The following is a 27,552-nucleotide window of genomic DNA, read 5'->3' as shown; positions in this document are numbered from 1 at the left end:
AGAAAAAATCATCCTGAGTGAGGTATCCCAGACTCAGAAAGACAAACATGGTATGTACTCACTCATAACAGGATACTAGATGTGGAACAAGGATGACTGGACTGCTACTCACATCACCAGGCAGGCTACCTGGAAAACAGGACCCCAAGAAAGACACAGGGATCGCCCAACGACAGAGAAATGGAATGAGATCTACATGAACAGCCTGGACAGGAGTGGGGGTAGTGAAGGGCGAGGGTCGAGGGAAAGAGAGCTTGGGTGAGTGGGAGATCCCAGCTGGATCAAAAACAGAGAGGGAGAACAAGGAATAGGAGACCATGGTAAATGAAGACCACATGAGAATAGGAAGAAACAAAGTGCTAGAGAGGCCCACAGAAATCCACAAAGATACCCCCACAACAGACTGCTGGCAATGGTCGAGCGACAATCCGAACTGACCTACTCTGGTGATGGGATGGCCAAACACCCTAATTGTCGTGCTAGAAACCTCATCCAACTACTGATGGACCTGGAGGCAGAGATCCATGACTAGGCCCCAGGTGGATCTCTGGGAGTCCAATTAGCGAGAATGAGGAGGGTTTATATGAGAGAGAATTGTTGAGACCAAGGTCGGATAAAGCACAGAGACAAATAGCCAAACAAACGGAAACACATGAAATATGAACCAATGGCTGAGGGGTCACCAACTGGATCAGGCCCTCTGAGTGGGTGAGACAGCTGATTGGCCTGATCTGTTTGGGAGGCATCCAGGCAGTGGGACCGGGTCCTGTGCTCATTGCATGAGTTGGCTGTTTGAAACCTGGGGCCTATGCAGGGTCCCTTGGCTCAGCATGGGAGGAGGGGACTGGACCTACCTGGACTGAGTCCACAAGGTTGATCTCAGTCTGTGGGGAAGGCTTTGCCCTGGAGGAGATTGGAATGGGGGGCGGGCTGGGGGAAAGGTGAGGGGGGCGGGAGGGGGGAGAACAAGGGAATCTGTGGCTGATATGTAGAACTGAATTGTATTGCAAAATAAAAATTTAAAAAAAAAAAAAAAAAAGAGTTCAGTCAATAAAAAAAAAAAAAAAAAAAAAGAAGGCCAGAGAAACAGGATAGGCCCATTGCTTCCCAGAAGCTCCCAGATGCTGAGCCCCAGCTCAAGTTCACCTCCTCCAAGAAGCTCGCTATCCCCTGCTCAGGATTCATTTTCTTCACCAAACCATTTATTTCTCCAGGTTTGACACTAAGACCAAAGGCAAGCTTCCTTTGCCTCTCTCTGGTCAGTCCATGTTCTCTATTCTCTCTCCCAAACAGCCATCTCAGCCTTACACACATGTCTATGGACACTGAACAAATACCCTACAGGCATTTGGTGTTGCCACAACACTGGTAACATCACAGAGAATACCAAGGGCTCTCCAGGATACAACAGAATTTCCAGAGAAGGGACTACCAGGGCCATCTCCATGAGGCATCATCTATCAACTAACCAGCTCTTCTGCAATGCACAAAAAGCCATGTTGCCCTTCTCAGGAGCCTTTCCAGAAACATAAGGAAAGTACTTCAGTACATTGTCTTTACAAAGCCACAGATCTCTTCTCTATGCTTCATTTGAATATTTTTACTACTTCATGTATGGGAAGTTGAAGTCTCTATTCCAAACACATCTGATGAAATGGCTCATCAATTCTTCAGATCTCTAACCAATAACATGAGAAATAAAGGTTGCTAGGGTATTAGGTGGGATGGTGGAGAAGAAAATCGGTCCCCTGATGTGAACAAGCAAATTGTGGAGAATCCCCAAGGCTGTTATAGTATGTGGGTGTGTTGAAGGTTGTGGGTGCCTTGTCAGAACAAAGGAAAGTCTCATAGTTAATGAGGAAAATTTCCCTAAATCATCAGCAGAATACATTCCAGCCCTCATGATGTGAGCAAATGTGTGATCAACTTGTGACATGTCAGGCTGGAGATGATAAGGACTGGGGCTCTTCAGGTGAGCCCTGAGACACAGGAGCAAACATTCCCACAAGTGTAAGTCTCCATTCTTGCCTGAGTGCTTGTGGAATTTGAAGAGAGACAAATGGCTAGTGAGAGGCTACACACAGACATGCAAAGGCATGTACAGAAAATCAAATGTGTCATAGTCATGGGGATAGCATGTAGTGTGTCACTGCTGTGGTGTTTCACCTAGAGCTACACAAGAGCCAAATTTTTTGACTGGAGCCTCCTGTGACAATGCGCATGCCCTTAGGAAAGGTGACACAGTCAGCTTAAATTACAACATCCATCACAGCATGAGAGAGGCAGGCAAAGCGCACAAGAGGACAGGTTATTAGGGGTCCTTCACCATAGACCTTTCCGACAGAAACACTTCACACTTTGGAATTTACTGACAGTTCTGAAATGAATAACTAGCACCATGTTTGGTCTGGATTGAAAATTCTCCAGAAGTCTAGTCTGTGGGTTCAGAAGTGTACTTGGTGGATCCCAGAACAAATGAGTGATATGAGGCAAATTATGTCCTTTAAGATGTTATATCACACTGACAAGTCATGCTAGACAAGGTGAGCTATCTCAGTAATACCCAATTCTAGAAGTCAAAGCACAGCACCTGCCCTATACGCTACCTCATCTCAGTTAATCCTTACATACTGAAGGATGCTCAGAAAGTGACTGACAGATGAGACTTTGCCCAGGCAGGTTCTGAAAGCCCAGACTTGAGTCTCCCCCTCTGTGGATGTCAGTTCTCCCATCTCTCTATAGAGGGGTGGATGTCTTAGAAGTCAGCTGGTTTCCTCTGTCTCCCTGGACAGTGTGACACAGTGGACAGCTTCTTAAGGCTTACTCACAGTTGCAGAGGATGCACATTGGCTGTAGAGCCCTCAGCCATGTGTTTTCAGAGCCTGGAGAAAATTGTTACTGTCCACAAGCACTCAGGCAGTATAGCGATGCCAAAGTCACTTGCTCTATGCTTCAGAGTCTCATGTTAATGGAGAAGCCATACAGGGGCAGAACATAGTCACTAGATTCACAAAGCCATCCTCACTGACATTCCAGGACATTCAGAGCTACCAGGAAGGGGAGAGTCTCAGTCCAGGTCCACTGAATCTAACAGTTCTCAGGCTGAACTGATCTGTGTACCACCCACAACAGGGAACTCAAAACTTTAGGGATCCCTGGAAGACAGTAGCACTTGGTGGATCCTGCCCTGCTAGTGGTTATGACGTAAAGTATCAGAACCTATGGCTTTGCAAGGGTACTCCCCTTTCCCTATTATTACTGGCACACAATGAAAGGACTCCAGTGAATGTGAAACACAGTTGTAGTACAGAAATCTCATTAGTTCCTCTGTGCCTCCTTTCCCACTCAGAGTGAAAGCACAGGGTACCCAGCAAAGCAGTTTCAGCCTTTCAATTCCTGACTCTGCCAAACGAATCATCATGGATCCTTGATCTGGGTCTGCTCTTTAGGAACCCAGAGAATCAGGATAGGCCTTTTGCTTCCCAGAAGCTCCCAGTTCCTGAGTCCTAGCCCTGGAAGGCTCAAGCCTAAAAACATCCAGAAAACTCCCCAGCCCATTCCCAGAACTCACTGAGTCTTCCCCAGGACAACTTATTCCCCCATGTTTTCCAGGGAGATCTAGGACCAGCTTCCTTCTGCCTCACTCTGGTCTCTCCATGCTGTCCATTCCCTCTCCCAAATAGACCTCTGAGTCTGGATAACATGTCTAGAGGCCAAACTTGTGGTCAGTGAACCAATGTCCTAAAGAATGTTGGTGCTGCTTCAACACTAGTGACATCACTGGGGATTCCAAGAGCTGTCCAGGATACAACAGAATGCCCAGCAAAGGGTCTGCTGATGTCATGGGGCACAGTCTTTGCCTCCTTGCTAATTAGTTCTCCATGAACTGACCAGAAGCTGAGGTTTCCTTTCCAGGAGTCTCTCTTCTGACACAGGGGAAGTTATTCAGCACCTCCTCCTTCCAAACCTAGAGATTTCTTCGGCCTCATTAGAATCTTTTCACTACTTTACCCATGGGTAGGTGAACACTCAGTTTATAAGCACTTCCTAAGAATGACTCTTCCCCTCCTTAACATCCATACCTAATAATATGAGAAATAAATCATGTCAAGGAATTAGATCAGGATGATGTGAAAGAGGAGGGTTGAGTTCTTTGAAGTGAGCAGCACCTGAGGAATGCTAAGGTTAAGGGAAGATGGCCACTGAGAATTTGTAAGTGAGCTGAGACTGTTATGAGATCCTAACTGTTCTAGAATTTCCTCTCTACATGTCTGGTGTATTAGCCAGGGTTCTATAGAGAACAGAAGTTACAAAATGAATCTCTCTATGGAAAGGGTATTTGTTAGAATGGCTTATAAGCTGTGCTCTAGCTAATTCAACAATATCTGGCTAGGAATGGAAAATCCAAGAATCCAGTAGATGCTCACTCCACTAGACTGGATGTCTCAGCAGGTCCAGTATATGCTGGAATCTTAAAGAAGTAGGCTTTAATGTCAGTGAAGGAACGGATGTGCTAACAAAGAGAGAGCAAGCAGAGAAAGAGTAAGAGCTTCCTTCTTCCATGACTTCTATATGCTTCCAACAGAAAGAGTGGTCCAGATTACATCTGGATTAAAGATCTGAATTATAGGTGTGACTTCCTACCTCAAAGGTTCAGACTACAAGTAGATCTTCCTGCTTCAAAATAAGCAGAAATCTCCCACAGATGTGCCCTCCATTTTTGGTTGTTAGTTAATCCCAGATATAGTCACATTGACAGCCAAGAATAGTCATCACATTCTTATTCCCCTGTTCACTAATATTCATGAGAAAAGGGCTCCCTTAGAGAGTGATAACAAGGAGTGAAGATAAATATAAATCACCTGTAGATTTCATGGTCATGATGACTTTTTGTGGCCTCTTTTTTATCATTGGTGGCTAAAATAGGATGAAATACCATTCTTTGCTTTATTGGGTAGGAGGAGATTAGATAGATACCCAGACACAAAACAATGTGGTCTCTCTCTATAAGTGAAGATTTGAAATTCAAATAATTATGTTATGTCTGGTAATAACTGTGTTCAGATGAGAGGGACTTGCCCAGGTACGTACTGAGAGGTGGATTTCACAGAAATTAAGCCAGGTAAATATGGATATAGATACCTGCTGGTTTTTGTAGACACCTTTTAAGGATGGACTGAAGCATACCCAACCAGACATGAGGCGGCTCACGTGGTGGTCAAAAAGATACTGGAAGAAATCCTCCCCAGGTTTGGTTTGCCCCACCTGATTGGGTCAGACAATGGCCCGGCCTTCATCTCACAAGTAAGCCAGGGATAGCTACTGCATTAGGGGCTGAGTGGAAATTACACTGAGCATATCGGCCCCAAAGTTCTGGACATGTCTAAAGGATGAACTGGACCCTAAAAGAGACCCTTTCTGAATTAGCCTTAGAGACTGGCAGTGACTGGGTGGCTCTCCTCCACTATGCCTTGTTCCGGGTAAGGAATTCCACTTACAAGCTAGGATTAACCCCTTTTGAGATCATATACAGCCAGCCACCCCCTCTTACACCTAGTCTACAAACAGAACTGGTGGTGCAGATGGAGGATGCAGACCTCATTAAGAGTCTGAATTTCTGTCCCAAGTACAAGCGGACATATGGCCCCAATTGCGGGCCATCGATTCATCCTCCTCTTCTCCTAAGCCCCATAGCTACCAGCCCGGGGACTGGGTCCTGATCCACAGACACCCGTCCAGGACCTTGGAACCAAGATGGAAGGGGCCCCACGTTGTCATCCTGACCATCCCCACCGCTCTCAAGGTGGATGGCATTGCAGCCTGGATCCACCACTCCCACGCTCAACCATCAGGCTCGCTTGCCCCTCCAACAGGACACTGGGACGAGACCTGGGAGGCATCAAGACACCCCTCCAACCTGCTGAAGCTGAAGCTCCACCAAAAGTGAAGCCCAACCTGCTCCTGCTGGTCCTGCTCATGAGAGCCCCCCAGGGGGGCGGGCCACTCCAGCAACCCTCACATGCCGTGGAACCAGATTGGGCTGGTAGTTTGATGCAGAAATGGGTGTCATTGCCATCTCCAGCTCCTCAGCCAGAGAACCCAAGGACACCTGGTTTTCAGACTTGTATGTTGACCTCTGTGATCTGGTAGGAGAGGCACGGGACCCATCGGACCAGGAACCTTTCCCTGGGTACAGGTGTGCTATTCCTAGCCAGAGAAAGAGGACTAGGGACCAACACTTTTATGTATTCCCTGGACATTCACAGAGCCCGGACCAAGTTCAAAAAGGTGTGAAAGCTCAGTAAGACCCCACACTCTATTCCCTACAAAGTGGTCATCAATTTAAATCAAATAAGCTGAATATTATCTTCTGGCAGTAATTTCTGTAGGCTCCATAATGGGAAGTTGTTTATTTTTTTATTTTATTAAATTTTCTATTACCAACCACAGATTACTCCTATCCTCCATCCTCCCGTCCCCTAGCATTACCCCCAACAACTCACCTCCCATTCCCAACTCCTCCAAGGCAAAGTCTCCCATGGGGAGTCAACAGAGCCTGGTACACTCTGTTGAGGCAGGTCTAAGCCCCTCCTCCCTGCACCAAGGCTGCAAAAAGTGTCCCAATATAGGCACTGGGCTCCAAAAAGCCCACTCCTGCACCAGGGATGGATCATGATTGCACTGCCTGGGGGCCCACAAGACAGTTAAACGACTGTCTCACATATCCAGAGGGCCTAGTCCTGTAGCATGGGGGCTCTGCAGCTATTGGTCCACAGTTCATGTGTTTCCTCTAGTTTGGCTGTCCGTCTCTGTACATTTCTTCACCATGATCTCAATGTCCCTTGCTCATAGAATCTCTCCTCTCTCTCATCGATTGGACTCCTGGAGTTCGGCCTGACCCTCAGCTGTGCATCTTTGCATTGCTTCCATCAGTCACTGGGTGAAGGCTCATGGGGCTCCTCAGCTATTGGTCCACAGTTCATGCGTTTCCACTAGTTTGGCTGATTATCTCTGTACTTTTCCCCATCACGACCTCGATGTCCCTTCCTCATAAAAACTGACCTTCCCATTGTCATTAAATCTATCACTTCTTGGTAGTAAGGAGATGCAGGTACTTGTAGAGAATCATACCTCACATACATTTCTATAATAATTACCTTCTGGACATATACTTTATTAGGAGATGAACACTCACTTTCCCACATGGAAGTACTGAGGCAATTCCAAACATTCAGAGAATTCAAGGGTGCTGAAGGATTTCCCTGGAGTCCCAGGAGAGATTCCTGGAATGGGAAACCTGACTTCTGGAGAGTTATTAGGAGATCTGGTTAGCAGGGAGGCAATGTCAGTTCCCCATGACATGAGGGGTCTCTTTCCTGGACATTCTATTGTATCCTGAAAACTTTAGAATGTTTTCTGATGTCATCTGTGTTGTATTGCCACCAACTGCCTTTGGGGAATTGGTTCAGTGCTCTTACATTTCAGCCTTGAACATGTTGGGAAGACTTAGGAGTCTATTGGGTAGAAAGAATAGAGAGGGAAGAGAGACAAGAGAGAGGCAGACACAAACTGCCCTTCAGCCTCAATGTAAAACATCAAGAAAAAAATGGTCCAGAAGATGGTATAGTAAGTTCAGGGCAGGAAATTGGCATCTTCCTGAAGGACATGGGTGTGGTGAATCTTCCAGTAACAGGACATAGGAGGTAGGAGTCTCTGGGAACCAACTGGACTTCCCTGCTTGTCATGGCTCCTGAAATTCAAGGATTCTAGAAGAGTAATTTGTCTGTCCCAGAAGTCAAGAGTGAGTAAGGCCAAAGCTGTTGTGCTGGGAGCTCTTGCCTTTCATTCCTACAGGGGGGTAGGGGTTGAGAGGGGACAAAAAGGCCAGAATTAGGATAGGAGGTTCAAGTGAACTGAGCGAAGAAAAAGACACATCATCAATGTACTTCATTCTACTGGCTTCATTTATTTATGGCCCACCAGCTCTATGCATCCTCTGTTGTCACTGAGGAGTCTTAGTGAGGATGGTGACCATATTCTGCCCCTGTGTGGCTTCTTCATTTTTGCCATGTGCTTAGGGTAACCTGTCAGGTTATTTATGCATCTTTAATGATCTTAGTACTTATGGACTGTGTCAATTTTATCTTGGCTTTGATAGCAACAGACTAGTAAACTCTGCAGCCAAGTTGAATGCAGAGTCCGGGGATATTAATAAACCTGAGGAGGCTCTCTCCTTAGTTACATGAGCATGTGTTAAAGGAACAGAGGAAATCAGCTGGCTCAGACACCTATCTCCCTTCAGAGAGATGGAAGACCTGAGACCCCTGGCAGGGGCATCTCAATCCAGGGCACAATTCTTTGGGGTGTCACTGAATTGCTTGCTTATATTCTTTCTCAAACACCTTCTTAGGTCTCAGGGTGACCTGTTCATTCTCTATGTCTTGTCACAATGCAAGTTCACTTGTGTTCATTCATCCACCAACAGGGCCCTCCAAGGAGCCACCACCCACTCCAATCAGCCTCACAAAGAGACAAGTGAAGCAGAAGGTGAAGAGCCTGACCAGTCAGCTTCAGGTGATGACCGCCCAACGGAATGATCTGAGAGATCGCCTCATCTTAGTAACCGAAGGAACCTTGGACAACAGGTATTTACTGTTTCAAAATCCATGGTGACTGTCTTGGTTTAACAATTTCACCCTTAGCTCATTTGTCTAAAATATTGGCTTCTGGGAGGCTGGGTTCACCTTTAGGGTGTCCCATTGTCCAACACAATTTCTCTAAATGCTTCCCTGAAGCAAAACCTGACACTTGGTCAGGAGTGAGATGGGGACATAGACTCTTCTGCTTCCTCCAAATGAAAACCAGAGCCTGTGGCCTGAATCACATAACCCAGGAATTGAGGCAGTAGTGTGTGAGTTCCCAGCATAAAATTGGAGAGATCCTGTCAAGTGGTGGCTAGTGTGAGAATGCTGTAATTTGTATTACTTGCCTGGCAAGATATTGTGTGCTGGATGATCCTAGTAGCAGCTGCAGAGGCCTGGTCCCACATCTTAATATGTGGCAGCAAGGCCTGGTACTGATGTCTGCTGCTCTTGGTCCTCTCTTAGATGATACAACTGCATGCATGAATTTGGCATCTCACTAAGAACATTCTATCCCCCTTCCCTCTCTCAGTCTCTGATTCTCTTTCTCTTCTCTCTCTCTCTCTCTCTCTCTCTGTATCTCTCAGACTCTCTCTCTTTCTCTCTCTATGTCTCTCTCTCTCATCCCTCTTTCTTGTGCATGTGTTTGTGTGTTTCTGCATATGTGTCCCTCTTCACCCTGCAATCAGGGGTCTGTGGTTGACCATGAAGAGTTGCTTATCTCAGTATCTAGATGTGCTCTCTATTGTGTATTAAGAGCCCCATTTTGGGGAGTATAGCCCTTTGCCAGTCTGTTCATCTTGCTGCCAATGAGGAATGCCCTGGGGGAATTTATGAAGCTCTCATGATATTGCATCCCATCCTCAGAAATGCTCATGATGTGATTTTTAGCCTCCATGTCAATATAGGCACTCTGGAATGAGAATCTCTTATTTGAAAACAGAAGAAACATCACAATTTCTGGTGGGTCAAGACCTGTGATAGACTCGTGGGAACTCCATAGCAAGCTAGCTGGCATGACTACTGAGGGAGCTCATTCAGTCACAGCTGCATCCTTCTTAACACCCTGCCTTTGCTGGCTTGTGGCCAGAAGTGCAAATGTCAGAAGCAGCTGGAGGTACATAGGAGCTCGAGTACATAGGAGCCAGGAAGTGACATCTCATGTGTTGAAATAGTACAGAACACACCCTACATTCATGTGCTATGTGACCTGTGTTAATTGAATTCTTTGCTTCTGGGTCAAGACCCTACCACAGGCCAAATCCTTTCTGTGAAAACCTCAAGATGGAACATCAGCCAGGTCATGTCAGACCTGCAGAATTTCAAGAATGAGAATTTGAAGGCCTCACAGAAGTTATGTGAGCTGACCAAGGAGAAAGTATTCCTTTGGTAAGTGCTTGTCTTGGCAGGGACCCCAACTGTTGTACAATGTCCAATTCTCATTTTCTTTGTCTCTGGACTGCAGGGTCTACAGATCTGCTTCTAGTTTTTCGGCTTCTTAGCCAGCAGCATTAGCAAGTAGCTTTTGGTCTTAGGCCTCTTTACTCAGTTTTGCTAAGGGTTAAAGAGACTATTAGCTCCTCCAAGCACAATACTGTCGTACTCAGTAGCCTCTAGATCAGTGGTTATCAACATTCTTAATGCTGTGACACTTTAATACATGCTTCATTGTTTTGATGACCTCGAACCATAAAATTATTTTGTAGCAACTTCATAACTACTACTGTTATAAACTTTAATCAAAAGGTCTTCCTAGGACATCTAATATGTGTCCCTTGTGAAAGGCTCCTTAGATCCCAAAGGGTTCACAACACACATGTGAGAACCTCTGGTTAGGTAGAAGAGCAATTGGCCTCATGAGAGGGTTGTCAGGCAGGGACTGACTGCTATAGGATCTATGAACCCTTTAGGTCTCCCACTTCCCAAGTGTACTTGCACATTACCTGCTGGTGTTTCCTCATGACAGTGGACTGATTAGGACAAGTGGGGTACTCCTCTTGTTTGTGAAGTGCATTGCTTTCTGTTATTTTAAGGGGTTTTCAGAAATAGTTTGATTCTTGCAGGAAATAGCTGTTCTCTGCTTTTGGTCTTGTGTACCACTCTGATTACTGTTGAAGGTTCTTGTTTACATCTTCCTGTGAACCTGGAATAGGGTTGGGTTGTTGAGGCATGGAGTCAGGGGTGAACAGTGCAGGCTGGCAAAGTCTTACTATTTGGAGTGTGTTTCCAGTGATCTACAGATCCGGCTCCTGATGGAGCAGAGTCAGTTGAAAAAGAAGTTGGACATGCTGAGGCAAGAGAAGGAGAACCTACTGGAAGACTGGGTCCTGCTCAAGCACCACTTGGGTGACTTTCAAGTGCTCAGTAAGGTCCAAGAAGAGACCCGTGGACTCGAGAACCAGCAACAGCAGGTAGGACAGGCAGCTGAGTCATAGTTAAGTTCAGCATCATTTACTTACCTAAACTTACCCAGTCTACCTAACCGATCCAGACACCTGTGCTTTATCTCATCACTTTCCTCATCTATACACCCATCCATCCACCCACTTCATGACATAAAATTGTTCATTCTGTGTCTGTGCATTAGTATTTCTGGGAAGTGAGTCTCCTCAGAGAATCTTTGTCATTGCCATGCAATCCCTGATACTCTTCTTGAACTGGTAGTCAAAGGGAGGAAACAGGCCAATCACTCATCACACAGCTACATGTGATTATAATGGGAGGATTGCTGTATACAGACTTGAGTTCAAGAATAAAAAATTCTCTAACCACCTCCACACAGACTGAGTAAGCAGAGTATGCTCCCTTAGGCCATTTTAGTTCCCAGGGATGGAAAGCTGAGTTTGGGGACTTTTCCTAAAGGCTGGTGTGCTTATTCTAAAGATAACTGCGCCTCTATCACTTTGTTGTTTTCGTCTCATCCTTTCTCTCTCTCTGTCTCTCTCTGTGGTGTGTGTGTGTGTGTGTGTGTGTGTGTGTGTGTGTGTGTGTGTAAAATAGAGGCACGTTTGAGGGCAGTGCATATTTCATGTGGATGACAGCTAGAGGAGACTACTAGGTTTCTCCTTTTGTCAGTCTCTTGTCTTATGAATTGAAACAGGCTTTCTCATGTGCCCATGAAATTGAAATTTGGTGAGTCTGACTTAATAGCAAGCTCTTGGGATCCTCTGTGTGTTCTTGTACTTGTGTGAGAATTTATTGACTATATTATACTCAATCCTCCACTAAGGACACAATCTTCTAATGAAAAGGAGCAGCAAAGAATGGAAGAGAGACTTCAGAGCTTGCTGTAGCACAGGGAGATGGTCACGCAGCAAAAACACCTGGCAATAAAGCTGCAGCATCATTTGACTGTCTCCCAGATGAGGTAGGAACCCAGGTTGAATTTGGGGTATGGAGAAAATTAAAAATTGGGTCCCCTGTACCTGGGCTCTCTGTCCTTTGTGGGCTTTTGCTTATCAGCAAGATTCCTTGATCAAGTACGGGTAGACCAATACAGAACTCAGAATATTATGCTGGTCCTGTCAACAAGAACTTCTATCCAGCAAACAATATGTTTGATACTCCCTGGGTCTATAGACTTGTGTCCCGTCTCTCCCTTCTGATCTTTCTGGAATGTTCTCAGCAGGCTTTCCTTGAACTCACAGAGCTCTACCTGCTTATGCCTCCCAAGTGATGGGCTTTAAAGGTGTGTCTCACCATATCTGAAATTACATATTTATTCAGGAATATCACCTGTACGGCTGAGATTCACATCCTTGTCATTATGTGATGTAACAATGGCCCTCTTCATTGTCTGAGCATTTCCCATGTTATGTGTACTGGGGATATAATAAGTTTAGTCATTGGCAGGATGAAGTCAGGCAGATGTCTCTGCTGAAAATTGTTCAGAACCTTCACAGAATGTTGTAGAATAGACTTCTCAGGAGTACCAGGATGTAGATTCCAGGCTGTAGGCCTAAGGATAACACAGCTGTTTTTGTTTATTCCCAGAGTTCATACAGTGGCAATGTTCTCAGACACATGAATCAAGAAATGTTGCTCTAGCATGACCGGCTCCATTTTGCAGGAGAGCTGATTTTTCCACATGACCTTATTCAGCTGTCTAGTTTGCAAAGCTGTATTAAGTCTATATATAAAATTGAGTTGGTCAATGAAAAACTCATCATGAACAGTCTGTGTATCTCCACTATGTTGTTATGTATGACATTAATATGCTATTCCTTTTGTTTAAATGATGTCCCTAGACAGTACAAAAGAAGTCCTGTTTTTCTCATAGAGCACAGAACATACAGTACTCATATAAACACCTGATACTTATGGGCAGAAAATAATTCAAGGCCCAGCTATTCTGTGACACTTATCTCTTAGGGATACAAACAATGACTTCTGCCAAAGTTCAATGTTGACTGTCCAGCACAACTGAGTTTTTGTGATGTCAGAGATTGGCAGGTCACATGGCAGACCCCACCAGTACTCTGCCCTAACTGCCTTCCTCATCCAGGTCAGAAAAACTCCTACATGAGCTGGAACAGTCCACAGCTCAGGATGAGAGCCTCCTGCCAACAGAGCTGTTGCAGCAGGAGCACTAAGTGTCATAAGCAAGTGAGCCACCATGACATCCCATCCCCAGCAACATGGCATTTGTAGGGTGGATGTTCATCCTTGATTCTGGTTTCCTGTGTGTGAATAGGCCCTCAATTTGTCTAGCCAGTGACCAAGAAAAGCTGTTTTAGATCTGATTGCCTTTTCTTCTCTCACAGCATCCTTTGCAAGAACTGAGGAGTTTCAAGGAAGCCATAGTCAACCAGAAACCCTGACATTCTCCACTCTACAGTCAAGGCCTCCTCAGAACAAGACATGTACTTCTAACTGTAGAATCACAAATGAAGAAAATATCAACCACCCTGCAAGTGGTCCATCCATAATCTAATTCATGTGTCTCTCTAGTTATGAAGTAAGAAACCATCGGGAAGACGTTTGACATAAAAAAAGCAAGAATTGTGCAGAAAAAGCTGACATCTACCCGCAAGTGTTCCCAGTGAGGGCCACAACAACATAGAGAGAGAATATGTTTCCATTCATAGTTGCTCTGGAAGTTTATTGCTATGAACTTTTTTTAGCTGACAGAGTCTTCAGCTCTTCATATGTGGATGGAGATATGTCCACAGAGACTGTGTTGCTGCTATCCAGACAATCCACACAAAGGAAGCATCATATTCTCATTCCAGTCAAGTGCTGGAGCTACTCAACTTCATGCACATGTGATGGTGAAGTGAATTGTTCTGAGAAATTATTTAGAAAGGATGCCATCATGAGCTTTTATGTCTTTGGGTATCAGATGCTCCCCATGTCCTTATTTGGTCTTAAATTGGCACAGAAACTCATGTTGCCTGACAGAATCACATAGTGGTCAACATAGTTTAAGCTCAGCTTTGGCAAGGGCTTAACCTAAAAGCCCCAAAGTTGCATGACTACACTTGTCTTGAAGAGACCATAATGCCAATTATGGTTGTCTTCCAACTTGTGTCCAAATCCAACCACAGTGTATAGGATAGTGCCACTAAATCTGCAAGAAGAGAATTCTTCTTAGTGTAAAGAGTTTTGGTTTGCTGTTGTGTTTGTTTCCATTCAGGTTTTGATGTTCTTTGTTTTTGTTGGTGTTTGATACTTTTTGGTTCTTTTGTTCTTTCTTTGATTTTATATTTTGCTAAGGCTATACACTGGATATACTAAATGCCCTTTTAAAGCCCCTATTGAGTCGAATTTCTGTAATTTCATAAATAAAAAAGCAATTTCCAACTCTTCATTCTTATAGTAGCTTTAGTAGTCAGATGTGGTATTACATTCCTCTAACTTTAGAACTCAACAGGCAGAGATGGATCTCTGCAAGTTCCAGGAGGCTTAGGCTAGTGGGTTCCCAGCCAGGCAGGGTTGCAAACAGGGATGGTGTCTTGGGTGTGAATCACATGGCCTACAACATGAATATCCAACTTCATGATGGAAAAAGAGAAGGTACTGAAAGCACAATATGTAGGGGGCCTCCTCACTGAAATACACCACTCAAGGTGGCTGCTCAACCAGCGCCACTCATGAGGAAAGGGAGACAAACGGTCCCTGCTGCCAAGCATCAGATGTGACAGGGTCCTGTGCTGTTGATCCCTTTGGGAAAGGGGGCCAAGTAGGCACAGAATCTATGACACAGATGTTGAAACAACAAGCTCAATTTATTCAGGAAGAGGCAAGCCTTATCTGCCCTCCATACTATCCTGGGGGGAGGTCTGATGAATATACAGCTGCTGGTGTGACATGGCTGCCTCTCATTGGTCCAGGTCATCCCCAGATCACATTTCAGCTGCTGTTGCTAAGGCCCTTAGGCAGACCCAGGTTGGCTCTCAGAAAGTATCTTTTATTACTGGTTTGGGCTGGCTGTCCCTCAAGCCCTTTAGGGATGAGTCATCCCACACTGCTCTTCTTCCAGTTGGGGCAGTTGGTGCTCATGCTCTAAGGGTTGCTGACTTTGAGGGGGATGGTTGGCCAGGGACAGGATGATGAACTCAGTGGGCTTGGGTGCGAGTGGGTCTTGGAGGTTGCAGGGTCCAATGCGTGGCAGCTGTGGTGGCGAGGCTTGGCTGCAGGACTCTTCCTTGCTGGCTCATTGCTGGGGCTGAGATGGGAGTGGGGCATGGGTTGTGTCCCAGGGCCTAAGGCCTAGGGACTGGGGCAGTTCATCTGCAAGACCAGTCACTCAACTCTTCCTCCAAAAGGTGCAGGTGATGCTGTGCTGCCAGGGGCTGCTGATTTTGCAGGGGATGGTTGGCTAGGGAGGGGATTGAACTCACTGGAATTGCACCAGGATAAACACGTCTCTCCTTAGGCCAGTTGTTCTCAGTCTTCCTAACCCTGCAGCCCTTTATACAGTTCCTCATGTCATGGTGATCCCTCCCCAACTATAAAATTACTTCATTGCTACTTCATAACTGTAATTTTGATGCTGTTATGAATTGTATTGAAAATATCTGATATACAGGATGCCTGACACTTGACCCATGTGATAGTGTCCTTGCACTGCCCCAAAGGGGTCATAGCCCACAAATTGAGAACCTCTCCCTTAAGCCATGCTTTCTGGATTTGCATAACTGTTTTATAAAATAGGATAAAATATTGTAGATAGAAGTCAAGTCAGGTAATTTACTATAGGAAACCAGCATATCATTTTACCTCTTAAGTCTTTATAGAGAAGCTTGAATAATAGTTAACATCAAGTTTATACACAGTAGTAGCATCTGCTATGGGAAAAGCTAATGTACATTTTGCTACCTGGTGTAATTCATATAAAAGATGAGGTAGAGATAAGTATTTGTTATGAGTACAGAACAAGGTCATCTTTTAACTTTACTTGAAAATGTCAGGTGAGTGAGATCAGAGTCAATCAGTTACCTAAGCAAAATAGATTCATGGCAAGTACAGCCTCAGATGGCAAACATACCTTACAGCTTTCTATAAACAAGCCCAGTTCCCTATAGTACTCATTCCAAAACTATTATCAAATATCCATTCTTGAGTAATCATGAAACTATTAAAAACAGTTTCAAATATTAGAGGAAGTACTTGCTCCCCTTAGTGAAGAGACTTTGATGGCTTAGGGGCAATAATATGACAAGAGGCAGAATAATGGATCCAAGTTATATTGTGTGGCAAATGGCACTATAAATATTTACTTAAGGTCTTCCTTACTCATCTAGACAAAGGCTGAATGGCAGTAACACTCTTTCAGTTCACAGAGCATTTGGACGACCAACTTCCTAACAATCTCCTGTAAGTCCTGTTTGAAACAGTGTGGCCTCTTCTTGGATGCTAATTCTGATTTTAGTCACAGATGAATCAAAGACATTGGTGTGTATACTAATTTCCACATATACAATTTTACATCACTTTACAGATGTAATAGTAATTTCATTAGATATACAACACAGATTGTTTATACTTTACCTTGTCTTGGTTACTATATGCATATGCTGTGCCTAAAAACTAAAAATATTAATATTATGATACTATTATCACTTTTATCCCTGAGAACCAAAAATTCAAAATTCAAAGCCCTGGCTTTGAACTCCAAGTATCAATGTGAACACAAAGAGATTTTATCTTCTTTATATATAGAAAAATCTCAAATGTAATAGCATTGTAAGACTTTAAAATGTTCAAGTCCAAATGTCAGATGTCAATTATGTCAATTATAGGTTTAAATATTTGAGTAATTTTATTGTTCATCTTGTCAATTTTGAGTAAGTTCACCAACTGCAATTACAGGGATTTCTCATAAAAAAGCACAGCATCCAGCCTGTATGTACCCTTGTTATGGACTTGAGTTATACCAGCAATATGAACCCTATCCCCATTCAGCTGCCAGTGCTCAGGACATATGACAGACATTTTAGACTTCATAGATAGGGCATGCAGTCACAAAACCTAAACCATGAGGAACTACATACCAAATAGTCAGAGTTCCTCCACACCCCAGAAAACTGTCAAGGACATAGGAGACAGAAAGGAAATGTGTGGGTTCTGAGTATTATGACAACAAAAACAGTAAACTTCAAGAATAAGAAAGTGACTCGGGATTTAGAGTTTGATGACAATAAAGACAGTCATGTGTGGTGATATATTATGTACCCTAATAAAATTTGCCTGAAGATCAGAGAACAGAACAAGCCACTAGATTAAAAAGCAAGGCCAGGCAGTGGTGACACACACCTTTAATCCGAGCACTCCGGAGGCATAGATCCTTCTGGATCTCTGAGAGTTCAAAGTCACCCTGGACTACATGAGATTGATTCAGTCTAGGAGAGAAGCAGAGCTAGACAGTAGTGGCACACACCTTTAATGCCAGTACTTGGGAATCACATGCCTTTAACCCCAGCACTAGGAAGGAAGTAATATGGCTGGGCAAAGAAATGTATATAAGGCATGAGGAGACAGGAACTAGTCTTTTTTCAGCTTGAGGCTTTTCAGATGGAGAGCCTTTCAAGCTGAGGACTCAAAGGCTTTTAGTCAGAGGATTCCTGGAGATAGGATCTCACCATCCATTTGGCCTGAGGATTCAGTAGCAGATTCGTGCAAAGATATTAGGTGACTATAAGACTCAGCAAAGTGGTTGCTACTGATGGGAGAAAGAACATTGCCATTGGATGGGGCACCTGAGGGGCTTCTGAGGGACCAGAAAGTTCTCTGTTAAATCTGCGTGTTGATTGTGAGACATCCATTTATCATGAGTCACTTAATGCTGCATTTGTCTTGGGTGTTTTAGCTGTTTGCTTTTAAAATACAGCAAGGCCTGGGGTTGGGGGATACGGCTTAATTGAGAAAGAAACTGTACAAGTCTGATGAGTTCAACACCAGCATTCACTTAAAAAGTCAGAACAGTGGCACACATCTGTGATTGCTTCACTCCTCTCAGAGGTATGTAGGGCAGAGATTGGAAATTGTCTGGAAGCTGGAAGGCCAGCTGGACTAGAGTACACAGTACATCCTAGAAACAAGAGAGACCTGCCTCAACACAGTGTAAGGGGAGAACCAAATCCTGAACGATGTCCTCTGATATGCACAGTGTCCTAGTCAGGGTTCTATTGCTACAATGAAAAACCATGACTAAAGCAAATTGAGGAAGAAAGCGTTTATCTGACTTACACTTCCACATCACTGTTCCTCACTGAAGGAAGTCAGGACCAGAACTCAAACAGGACAGGATCCTGGAGGCAGGAGCTGATGCAGAGCCCATGGATGGTGCTGCTTACTGGCTCGCTCACTGCAGCTTGTTCACCATACTTTCTTTTCTTTTCTTTTCTTTTCTTTTCTTTTCTTTTCTTTTCTTTTCTTTTCTTTTTTTTTTTTCAGCTGAAGATTGAACCCAGGGCCTTGTGCTTGCTAGGCAAGCGCTCTACCACTGAGCTAAATCCCCAACCTCACTCTACTTTCTTAAACAGCCCAGGGCCAACAGACCAGGGGTGACCCCACTCACAATGGGCTGGTCCCTCCCATGTTAATCAATACTTAGGAAAATGCTCTACAGGCTTTCCCACACCCTGATCACGTGAAAAATTTTAGAAATATGGCTCCCTCCTCTTGGAACCCTAGCTTTTGTCAGGTTGTCATAAAATTGGACCTCACAATATATCAGCTGTATGATATGAATGCCCATCTTCACACACACACACACACACACACACACACACACACACACACACCAAGATATACAGTGTTCTAATTTGCTTTTCTAAATCTCGAATTGGAAAATGTGAATAATAAATCACCCACTTAATAATCTGACATAACTGTTCTATTGTGGGCCAAAGGATACTAATTTAAAAGTGGAAAAAGAAGGAAAATCCAGAGATAATTTTAAAGAGGGAAAATTAGGGAAGCATACTGTATTAGAGAAACTTGTCATAACTGACTAACAAAATACTGTAATAGAGTTACATAAGCAGTGGGTATGGTTGTCAGAGTAGATATTGCAACAGATTGCAGTGTCCAGAAACTTTGTACAGAGGAGAAAAAAAAAGAGGATAGAGGCTGGCAGAAGAAGGATGGACCGTCAGAGCATGTCCTGGGAATATGGCAAGTTCTAGATAGATTTCCATTGTTTTAATAAAAGTAAAAAAAGAATCCAATTTGAGAACGTGATGAGTTTTTTCACCTCACAGCTTACAGTCTATCATCAAGGGAAACTAAGGCAAGATCTCAAGACAGGGGCTTGAAACCAGAGGAGCGCTGCTCACTAGTCACCTCAGCTACCGTTTCTCTGTGGCCCAGGCTCACTTGCCTAAGGATGGCACTACCTACAGAGGGCTGAGCCCTCATCCATCAATTAGCAATCAAAAAATGCCAAAGAAACATGCCTGCAAGCCAGTCTTTTGGTGTCAATTCCTTAACTATGTCTCAAGTAAACAGCCAAGAACAGCCATAACAGCAAGCCAGAAAGGAGAAAATATAAACTTCAGCTTACTGCAAAGAAAATTGACCCTCTATGAATAGGATTCTATGTCCAAAGTGAAAATTCAATGGTAGGAAGAGTAATTTAATACAATTTATGGAGGAAAAACAAAGCAATACTTAAAATAATGAGTGACAATAAGCCCTAGCCACAAAGGAAAAGTTGGTATCTTTGACTATTGAAACCCCTTCTGGAGGCTGCAGGTGGACATGGGGAGGGGCTGTTGGCTGACAGCACCTTTGACCATCCTTCCAGTGTTTTGGTGGAGGAGTTTCCATCAGAAGACCTACTTCTTACTACAGAGACCAGGACCCAAATACAAACCTGAGTCAGCAACTGCTTGCCAGAGCTTAGGTTCTAGAGAAATGAAGGAGTCCATTCTGCTTGATGATTTGGGGAAGCGGCATCCCATTTTAGGAGCCCTGGATGTTGCGGTCTTCTAAAGCAGCACCAGGCACATTGTAGAAAGCCAGTATTCTTGGTGGCACACACTGCAGTGCCCATGCTCATCTTGGTAGTGTCAGTGGTGAGCTCTGGAATATGACTTGGTTCTCGAGTATGATTTATTACCTGTTACTTCTGTCTTCAAATCCTGCCTCTTTGACCCTCAGTAAACTTCAAATCCTAATAAACCATTTTGCTTTGAAAACAATTGATGATTTCTACCTGTTGTATACAATGAAGACCCGACGGAAGTCTTCCCTGAGCCCCACTGTTTAAGAGAGTTTTTGGCTTTTTTGTGTTTTTTTTTTCTTTTTGTCTTTCTTTCCTTTTCAGGATACATGGAGTGAGCAAGAAGGGGTCTGGAAGACTTAAAGTCCAAACTCATGTGGCCACTCTTTCTGACAGGTCCAGTATGTTTGCTGTGAGAGGCCTTTCGCCCGTTCTCTTTAAAGAGACCCATTTGTCCCTCTAGACCCCTTTCCACCACAGTCACTACCAGACACATCATACTTATTTCAGTGTCTATTCTCCAATTGTATAGAAAGGCCAGAGACTTGTAACTGGGTTTCTAGCTCATCCCCTCCTACCCAAGAAACCAGAGACAGGTATTTTTTCCTATTTCAGTCATCCATGGCCATAAAGAGGCCAATAAAATTCATCATGACCATAGGATCTACAACTGACTCAGATGTGCCTTTTGATTATTGTCACTCCTTCCTTTCACTCTCTAAGGGAGTCACTTGCTCATGACTATTAGAGAAGAGGGAAAAACTTCTTTGATGACTATTCTTAGTTGTCAGCATGAATACATCTGGTATTGACTAAGACCAAAACATACAGGGTGCACCTATGGGAGATTTCTGCTTAATTTGAAGTAGGAAGATCTACTTCCAGTCTGAATCTTTGAGGCAGGAAGTTACAACTTTAATTCAGATCTTTAACCCAGATGTAGTCTGGACCACTCCTGCTGGAAGCCTATGGATGTACATGGAGGAAGTACACTTTTCCTCTTTCTCTGCTTGCTCTCTCCTTGTTAGCACATCTTGTTAGCATTAGAGCCTACTTCTTTAAGATTTCAGCATATATTGCATACCAGTAGAGACATCCAGTCTAGTGGACTAAGCATCTACTAGATTATTGGACTTTCCATCATAGCCAGCCATCATTGTATCGGCTGAACCAAAGCCTGAAAGTCATTCTAAAAAAATCTGCTTTCTAGATATAGAGATATTCAGTTTATAACTTCTGTTACTCTAGAGAGCCCTGACTAATACACCAGGCAGGCAGAGAAGACATTCTAGAGTAGTTTGTATATCAGGTATGTCACAAGTTCTCAGTGGCCATCTCTCCTTAACCATTCTTCAGGTGATGCTTTGGTGTTGGCCTTCTTAGAGCTTGTAACATCACAGCAACAAGAGTAAAATAGCAAATGTCCCAAATCTCCCAAATGGAATGCAGAGTAACATAATTAAAAGAGTGCATCAGATGGAAAGATTCTAGGGTAATTAAGAAATAGAAAGCCTTAGGAACAGAAAGTATTAGCTTTTGTGGACCATGACCATGCCATGCCAACTCACATGAAGATCAGAGGACAATTTCTCAGAGGTTTGTTCTCTCCTTCAATCATGTGAGTCCTAGGGAAGTAACTCAGGCCTGTAGGCCTAGCAGCAGTTGCCTTTGCCCACTGAGCCATCTCTCCTGCTGATCACATCATCCATGGAATTGATGGGGTTTGTATCTATATGGATGTTGTGTGTGTATATATGCCTTTTATTCATAAAGAATAGATTATTTCTATGCTTGATTGACAACACCAGTCTGGGACCCCACAGGATTACTTCCTCCACATATTAACTCTCTGATTCACTGTCAGTCTCAGAAGGCAGATCTGGTCCAGGGGAGCTTCACAAAAATAAATCACTCCTTGGAAGAAACCCTTCCTCAGGACAGTGAGATCAGCTATGGTTAAAAAGCACCATCCACCATCCCTCTCCTTTCTTAACCTTGTACAGACATTCTCCTCATGACTGGCATGTCACTTTTGCTGCAGGCTCCATCCACTCTGGCTGGTGTGAAGCTTCCTCCCAACACTGCTTAGCTGGACCATCAAGAGGGAGTCCTATCGACACCTCTACCACCCGGAGGGTCTTCTCAATTCTGCATTTCATCAGATGGCCCTAATCTGCATTGTCATCCAGGATGAGATGTGAGAGACCTGCTCCAACTCTGACAATAAGTGATGCTGGAGCAGGATCTTGAACCCACCAACGCCTTGCATGGATGCCTGGTATCCTAAGACAGTTACAATGCTTACAACATATGCTTGTCCCTACTGGTCTCTTGAAATTTCTCTCTTTGATTGGGGCTGATTCACTCAAACTAATACAACATACATAACTAAAAGGAAAAAAGTCAAGTGCAGGGTCTGGAGAGAAGGCGCCTCCATTTTGAGCAGTTTCCCTCCCAAAGAAGTTGGTTCTCTTGAGAACAGCTAAAAAGCCTATTTAACTCCAGGTTCAGTTGGAATCTGATGCCTTCTTCTGGCCGCTTGTGGAATTACATGCACATGGTGTTTAGCCCTGCAGCAGGAAAAACACCCATAGATACAAATAAAAGAAATAAATCTTTTAAAAAAAATTGCACAAATTCCTAGTTAAAGCCAAAAGCGTCAAAAACAAAAACAAAAAACAAACAAAAAAAAAAACCTGTCCCAACATACCTTGGAATTCATTCTCTCTGCAGTCTTCATATCACTGATGCTATATTCCAAGGAAACCATGCCCAGATATCTCTGGTTTTCTTAATTTCTTTTTTTATTTTAAACATTTTATTATTCCCTGATAGTTTCACATCTTGCATCCCAATCTATCTCTACCCCTTATCTATTCCTACACACCTGAGCTCTGCCTTTGAAACTCCCCCCAAAACAAAAGAAATTTTAAAAGAAAAACTGAAAACCCAAAATTAAAAACAAATGAACAAAAGCATTGGCAAGGAAGTTTTAGTGTGGCCCAGTGAGTCACAGAGTATACCCTTTAGTCCATACATCTTTTCTTGTAAATGTTCCAGGCCTCTCTGGCTTCTCTACACTATAGATAATGGACCTTCACTTGTACTCTTCTTGGAGATCCTGTTGATGCCTTGTGTCATAGAGATCCTGCAGCTTTAGATCTTCAGAACTGAGCCATTTACATGCTCCAGGATTCCATGGATAAAGACGATGTTAGGGTTGGATAATTCATAGCCATGGTTCTGGGCTGGGGGTACCTGGGATGGTCAGACTGCCAGCTTTCCTTTATCTTCTCCACCCAGGCAAGCTCTCCAGCACTGCCTCACCTAGCTCACTCCATGCAATGGGCAGAATGGAGAGAGGCCAATTGTCCTGTTCTCATGCACTCAAATCTGACTCACCCACACTCAGAGTAAAGGGACAGCTCTAGTGCTTTGCTGAGGTGATGTACCAGGCCCACAAACCCAGTTGCTGCAGACCCAGCTCTTCTGTTCTCATGCCCAAAGTCCCACTCTCCCACCAGCTGCAGGTGGCATTTGCTCAGGTGAGGCAGGTATCTTTCCTTTACCCTTGCCAACATAAGGCAGAAGAAGAGGGTAGACTCAGGTCTTCTCTCACAGTCTCAGGGCCAGCTCACTGACACCAGAACCAACAGGGTTGGCTCTACTATGCTGCTCAGTCCATGTGCAGAACCCACTCTCCCCAGCACTGCAGTGGGTGAGGGGCAGGTCTAGTTCTCACTAGGGCTAAGGCCAGTAAATGGTGGGGTTAACTCTTTGCATCCCTATCCTGTCTTCAGCAGTAACAGGAGCCATTGACATCAACTCAGACCAAGTGATCTGTGGCTAGTTCATAGATCCAGACATGGCCTTTGACAGCAGCCTAGGCCTGAAGGACACCAGGGTCCCTTGTGACAGCACAGGCCACTCAGATCTGTATGGCTCCTTCAGGAACACACACCTTAGACATTATCATGGTCCTAGGTGACAGCCCACACCTCACGTACCTCTGTGTGACCCTTGGAGGCTGTACAGGCCATGGATATGAAAACAGATCCTGCCTGTGTTTGTAACACGCACCCAGATATGTTCCAAAGTTGTAGCCCAGACCTGGATGTCACCATGGCTCTGGTTGGCAATGACGGTCACACAGATTGGCAGGGACCCAGCAGCACCATGTTCCATGGTGGTAGCCCAGATTCCAGGCACTGTCTTTGATGGCAACAGGGGCCTGAGATATCAACACAGAACCTGGCTGCAACAGGGCCATGAACCCAGACATGACCCTCAGTTACAGCCATTGCCCTGATGTCATTATGGTCCTAGTGGGCAGCACAGGCTTCTAAGACACAAATGTCCCCTTGGGATTGGAGGGGAAATCTCTTTGACAACAACATGGTCACATGTGGTGGCCCAACTGCAGGTGGTTGCCAGGCTCTCACTGACAGAGGATGCATGGGTATCAACACAGACTCCCACAGCTGTGTCAGGGTCATGGACAGGACATGGCCCTTAGCAGCAGACCAGGCATGGACATCATCATGGCTCCAGGTGGCAAGCAGGTCATGGATTTCTTTCATACTCCTTTAGTAAATGTTTTCATTTCCTGAGAGGCTTTACAGCAATACAGTTGTACTTTTCATGAATGTGGTGCACATGATCACATCATGAAGTGGGTATACAGAATGCTATAGTTAGAGATAGCTAAATATATGACCACAAGGATACAGTATGGATACTTTTTCCATCGTGCAATGGGAATCCATGGAGATGACAACACCATCCACCTCCAAAGCCCTGTGGAGCCCTGGCTGCCTGAGAACCCACTCTGTAGCTCAAGCTGGGCACACAGAGTTCTGATGTTACAGGAGGTTCTGGGGCTACTAGAGTGAGACAACATACCTGATCAAAGAAATCGGTTCTAAGATAGAAGAGTTCAAAATCACTTTATTATTAATAAAAATACAGTAATATTACTCAATAGGGGCTTAAAGGGAACAGTCAATAAACAGTGAAAAGCCTTAACAAAATACCCAAATAACAAATGAACAAAAGGAAGAACAAATGAATAACAAAACCTCAATATATAACATAGAACCCCCCATCAAAAAAAAAAAAACTAAAGCAAACAAAACCCAACCAAAAACCTAAAAAAAAAAAAATTAAGGTCAGCAGCATTCTCTTGCTGTACATTCAGCAAAACAGACCCACGCCTGTGGCTGGGCTTGGAAACATGGTAAGAAGGCAGTCCATGATTGTAAAAAGCCTTTTCAAAGCTAGTATAGCCATGCCTCCTTCAGGCTTTGTAGGTCAAGCCTTCACCAAGACTAAGGATGAGACATTTTCTAGAGCAAAATTTGTGCTCCTTGGGAAGCATTTGAAAAATTATCACCCACTGCTGATCCTGTAATGTCTTGGTCTCTATTTGATTCTTTCAGATACTTCTGTGCTTACTGGAGACCCAACAAATCCATGGGCAGCATCTGAGAACCCATGAACATCAAAGATGACTCAGATGCCTTCTGTAAATCCTTTCTCAGGACAAGTCACTTCAGGACAGCCTGTGAAACTGAAGAATAACCACTCATTTTACATATGGAGGGAAAAGTGTCTAACCCGGGGAATGAGGGACTGTGGAGATCTCGTTGGTGCATTATCTTCAGCAACACTGGTGCATGACATGGTGTCAGCTTCAACAATGGACTGGAGAATGAAATATGATGCTTTTGGATGAGGTCTGTCTGGAAAAACCTGACATCAACAATCTTTCTAGACACATTTCACACCACATAGAGAGGGCTGAGAACACAGTCAGCTTGCCAAAGCCATAGATATTAAACTGTTAGGAAATGTCTTGTTCACTCCATCTCTTCCCTCCATGTTGTAGTACCCCTCACAGGGGCCACTTGCTATTGAATGTCAGGGTTCTAAGTAATTCTTGGCTCAGGTTTTCTGTGTCTCAAGCTCATTTTTGATGCTTTCTTTTCTTTAGGAGTACTGAGTCAACAGACCCATGTTTTTGATGGGGGCTGGATCACCTGGAAGACAGCTGGTATTTTCCTCACTGGGGAGTTCAGAGCTATTAAGGTCTCATGAGGATGAAGCCTTGATCTCAGAGTATAGAATGTCATGGGTTCAAGGCATCTGTGGCTTCTTTGGCCTCCTCAGTTCTCTCAAGATCTGCTACATGAGAAGGAAGTTCTTGTTGACCGGGCCAGTACAATATCCTGAGGTGGTTTTTCTCTGGCTGTGGCTGGGAACTATTCAGGTGGTGGGAATCCTAAAAGGACAGAGATCCAGGGACAGGTGATGTACATGGTTCTAACCACTCCTCCCAGCCTGGGCTCCCACCTCATCTCAAAGACATTGAAGTGATGCTGCAGCTTTTCTGCCAAGTCCCCTTGCTGGGTGACCAGCTCCTTCTGCTTCAGCAGGTCCTTCAAATCTTTCATCCAGGCTCTCTTGCTCCTGTTCATTAGAAGATTGTGTTCTCAGTGGAGGCTTGCTCACTCACATGCACACACAAATTCATGAACACACACAAGTACATGTATGCAAACATACAAGCACACTGTAATGCACTAACATGTTTAGCTTCACAGTTAATACTAACATAAGGAGCAACCACAAGGGATACTAACGAAAAGAAGGTAAACCTGTTGGATGAGAGAAGAACACAGAAGGCATGAGAGATAGGCAGTTCAGTCACTGAAGTGTCTATCCTGCGATCTAATGCACAGACAGGTGGCCCTCTGGGGTCCTGGACCATTAACAAAGTCTGCTTAAGAAGTTCCCCAGGCTGTGCAGTATAGGAATGTTCCCCAGCAAAGGACTACTGGATGGTCATGGACTAACCCACTGGTCTTGTTCACTGTTTCTCAGTTGCCCGCAAAGTGAGCAACTTCCTTCAAAAGGGGCTCCCTTTACCACAGGTTGCCTCACTTTGGACCCAAAGCAAAGATCTCAGGAAACTAGAAAATCTCCATAACCAGGATGCAAAAGAAACAGTTCCTTCCTGTGAAATGTTTGTGCCAGGGAATTATTTGAGTAACAAATGGCTGACTAAGTCAGTACCAAATGGTTGTATGTATTACTTTATGCTGAACAATATTCCATGAAAAGCTCAACCACAGTGTACTATTCCACTCAGTGAATGATGGGCATCAGGAGGCTGCTCCAAGGAGTGCTGATAAAACCTTGATGTCCCCTAGCTATGTTGGGACTATGTGGACACCTACTTCATGTTCTGGAATCACTGGGTCACCTGGGGATTGCAATTCAACTTTCTGAAGACTTGTGTGTAGCTTCTCACTGTGCTATACCATTTTACATTACCAGCAATGTCTGAGGGTTCTCATTTCTGCAAACCCTCCATGAGGCTGATTTTAACTCAGAGTAAACAACTTTGGAGAAAAGAAGTTACTGAATGTTACAGACACAGCACATGGTGAGTGCTTTAGA

The 27,552-nt window shown here is 44.2% G+C and overlaps 1 protein-coding gene and 2 long non-coding RNA genes across 10 annotated transcripts in view; 2 read left to right on the top strand and 1 right to left on the bottom strand.

The window, feature by feature from the left end:
* LOC131901450 (disks large homolog 5-like) overlaps positions 1-27,094 on the bottom strand; it is a 122,809-nt gene extending 95,715 nt beyond the window's left edge. The window contains exon 1 of one of the 8 annotated variants that reach the window (XR_009376573.1): positions 26,443-27,094. Coding sequence is in view for 1 of the 8 variants with exons in the window: in XM_059252601.1 (XP_059108584.1) it covers positions 3,572-3,704 (133 nt within the window). In the remaining 7 variants the exon portion in view is untranslated. Of the gene's footprint in view, positions 1-3,571; positions 4,498-26,442 lie in introns of those variants that run through there. The other 7 variants (XR_009376571.1, XR_009376569.1, XR_009376568.1 and 4 more) reach the window with 7 other exon arrangements.
* Positions 6,445-13,585, top strand: LOC131901459 (uncharacterized). The gene is made up of 5 exons (XR_009376595.1): positions 6,445-8,645; positions 9,887-10,031; positions 10,873-11,053; positions 11,894-12,009; positions 13,406-13,585. It is a non-coding gene; the product is annotated as an uncharacterized LOC131901459 (long non-coding RNA).
* LOC131901461 (uncharacterized) lies at positions 15,021-20,290 on the top strand. Its single transcript, XR_009376597.1, has 2 exons — positions 15,021-16,538; positions 19,349-20,290. It is a non-coding gene; the product is annotated as an uncharacterized LOC131901461 (long non-coding RNA).
* Positions 27,095-27,552: the final 458 nt, after the last annotated feature.

Source organism: Peromyscus eremicus, unplaced genomic scaffold (assembly GCF_949786415.1).
Source record: "Peromyscus eremicus unplaced genomic scaffold, PerEre_H2_v1 PerEre#2#unplaced_83, whole genome shotgun sequence".
Taxonomy (NCBI): Eukaryota; Metazoa; Chordata; class Mammalia; order Rodentia; family Cricetidae; genus Peromyscus; species Peromyscus eremicus.
Note: the sequence above shows the minus strand (reverse complement) of the source record. Positions and strands in the feature narration are given on the sequence as shown.